At 52.8% G+C, this 2,970-nt stretch overlaps 1 protein-coding gene across 1 annotated transcript in view; it reads left to right on the top strand.

The window, feature by feature from the left end:
- SCNN1G (sodium channel, non-voltage-gated 1, gamma subunit) overlaps positions 1-2,014 on the top strand; it is a 14,329-nt gene extending 12,315 nt beyond the window's left edge. The window contains exons 13-14 of the mRNA XM_009320523.1: positions 159-388; positions 430-2,014. Of these exons, the coding sequence (XP_009318798.1) occupies positions 159-388; positions 430-568 (369 nt within the window). The 3' untranslated portion in view covers positions 569-2,014. The remainder of the gene's footprint in view (positions 1-158; positions 389-429) is intronic.
- Positions 2,015-2,970: the final 956 nt, after the last annotated feature.

The following is a 2,970-nucleotide window of genomic DNA, read 5'->3' as shown; positions in this document are numbered from 1 at the left end:
AGGATAACGCAGGCAGCATGGGAAGGGCCCATCGCATTTGGTAGCGCTCACAGCAAACCCTGGGTGCCCCAGCTTGGTGCAGCCTCCCCGCACACCGTAATGGTGCTGTGGACACGCGTCCGCAGGAGCCGATAACCTCGTGCTCTCTTCTCTTCCAGCTCGTCATTCTTCTTTCCAACTTCGGAGGCCAGCTGGGCCTTTGGATGAGCTGCTCAGTTGTTTGCGTCATTGAGATCATTGAGGTCTTCTTCATCGATTCGCTTTTCATCGTAATGCGGCGCCAATGGCAAAAGGCAAAGAAATGGTGGAACGACCAAAAAAGGGACCGGTCGGGGAAGACGCAGCAGGGCAGTGACCTGGAGAGGCAGGGCCACGATCAGCAAGATTGGCAGTCATGGCTGGGGGGGGCCCCCCCCCCCCCCCCCCCCCCTCCACCCCCCCCCCCCCCCTGCCGCTGCCCCAGGACAACCCCTTGCCCAGGACTCCCCCCCCCAATTACAGCACTTTGCGGCTAGAGACTGCGTTCACAGAGCAGCTGCCCGATACACTAGAGGTGGGGCAACACTGATGCTTATTTATCCACCCATCCAGGTGCCGAAATAAGAGGTGGGTGCTGGACCCACGTGTCCAGGGGTGAAAGGCACGCATCCAAACGAGCACTGAAGGGCTGTTGGGTCAGACCCTTATTCAGGGATTGAACTTGCAGTCAACGCTTCTCTGAGCAAAGCTCAGACACAAAAGCCAAGGGCTCAGAGATATTAGGAACTTCAAGCAACATCAATTCTCAAGTTAATCATTGCAGGAGATGGCTGGAGCAGGATGTGGCACTGAGCTGGGATGTCTTGCCAGACAGAGGCATACATTAGCAACCAACTGCACACACCCCATTGTAAGTGGGCAGGAATTACTCCACAGCAGAAGATTGATGCCACGTTGGGTATTAACGCTAATTGCTCTTTGCTGTGTGGCTTGACTTGTGGGAAAAACCCAGGGCTTTCAGGAATGCAGCATGACATTTGTAGGAAGGGGCATGACAGAGGTTTGGGAAGAGCACAAATTAGATAAAAGGAAAGCTCTCAAGTTGAATTTTGATTCGGAACCTGATTCCAAAGGTGGCCTGAGGAGCTCTTTATTCTGAGATGAAAAGTTAGGATAGCCATAGATGTGCTTGTAAAGCAAGTTACTGCACAGCTTGAGTAGGAGAACTTAGGTCATCCCAAAAGAAACATCTGAAAAGGGCATGAAATCTCATTTGGATCACAATAACGAACTGCATACTCTGCAAGCTTGTTTCATTTTACATCGCTCAAGCCCGCCATTAAACGTAACCTCAGAGGAGCTCGTTAAGCTCCTGGCCTTGGCCACACGTGACTTCCTAGAAGCTTCAAAGGGAGCTGGCTGCTAAACCCTTCCTGCTCAACCCCGGGCAAGGATTTCCCTCCTGTGGCCACCCGGTTCACCGCCCCGGCTGCCGGCCCTGGAGCTGGCAGTGCCCGGGGAGGGGACAGAGCCACGCAGGGCAGCAGCAGCAGCTGGAGCTGCCCCGGGCTCCGCGCACAGCCCCAAAGGGAGGTGGCCAGAGGATACATCTGTCCCACCAGTACGTCGTCCACCTTGCTTATGCCCCCTCCATTCCACCATACTGCGTCAACACCTTGCGGTTTGCCTCCTGTGCGCAGCGCCGTGCTACTTCTACCGCGCTGGACCCTCCCCGCGCCGCAGGCCAGCCGGAGGCTGCCGCCTGCGCGGCTGCGGCGTGCTTGTGAAGAGACCTCCAGGGCACCCAGCTGCGGTGGCAGCACCCTTCCCCTTGCTCCCAGTCCTGCACCTGACTTTTTCCTACCATAGCCGATTCTTAGCTGCCTAGAGCACGCTGTATAGATGTTGAGGATGAATATAGCCTACACCGGGTTGGCTGCGTAGGGCTTTTGTAGAGCAAGAGTGATTGAGTGTGTGTGTAAGTGTAAGAAAGTCTCTTTTCCTTTCTCTATATAAGCTTATTTTATATAGGACAGTGAGAATCCAGAAAGGTTCTTTAATGTGCAATAAAACATATTTTAACTGGATTATTTAAATAGCTGATAAACTGAAAAATAAAGATATATTTTTTAATAACTGCTTTTTTTTTTTAAATCAATATGCAAATTCCTTCCACGCAGGCATCCCAAGAGATTATGGAACTTGCCTGCGCCTGCCCTGGGGCTGCCAGGTGCCCTGGGCTCCTCTGCAGAGGTGGGGCTGTGCTGCAGACTGCCGCTAGACCTGGCCCGGGAGCAGGCTGGGGGAGCCGGGGGTATGAGCACGTGCATAGTGAAAATACCTTTCAGAAAGCAGCATTAGCCAGCAAGGTGACCCAAAATGCTGGAACCTCAGGTGTCTCCAGACAGTTCTACTCTTGGACAGTCCTTTGGGAACCAGAGGAGAAGAGAGAACTGGGTTTGCTCTGCTTCAGAGACCCTTCCCTAACGCACGGAGGTGAGGTGCTCGGAGCAAACTGACGCTTGTCCCCACCACAGCATCAAATAACAGCACTCATTACACTGGGCTTGCCCCATTTGCAACAGCGGCAAAACAGAACCTGGAGAAAACCACTGGGGTAGCCTACGAAAGGCATGTGCACACCAGGCCACCTCACCCTTTGCATTACAGGCATGAGCTGTCCCAACTACAGCGGTGGTGGAAATAACAGCAAACTTCAGAGCTAGATAACGTCTTACAATAAGCTCCTTCCTTTCCAGTTTGTTGCTTCTTTATATAGGAGCTCGTTTGGCTCAGTAACACCTGACTAAGGACTTTCTTCCAGATGCAGACAGTTGCTAGGGTCAATTTTGACTCCAACTCTCACAAAGCACAGCATCCTACAAACATGGGAGGGGGGGAACCATCTCCCTGGGAAAAGGCAAGCAAACATTGCAAGGTGGGACATACCAAAATTCTTCTGTTCCTCATCTGTACCTGTGTGGGCAACAG

This window comes from Pygoscelis adeliae, unplaced genomic scaffold (genome assembly GCF_000699105.1).
Source record: "Pygoscelis adeliae isolate BGI_AS28 unplaced genomic scaffold, ASM69910v1 Scaffold173, whole genome shotgun sequence".
In the NCBI taxonomy this organism is placed as follows: domain Eukaryota; kingdom Metazoa; phylum Chordata; class Aves; order Sphenisciformes; family Spheniscidae; genus Pygoscelis; species Pygoscelis adeliae.
The sequence above is the reverse complement of the archived record's forward strand: the minus strand, read 5'-3'. Positions and strand labels throughout refer to the sequence as shown.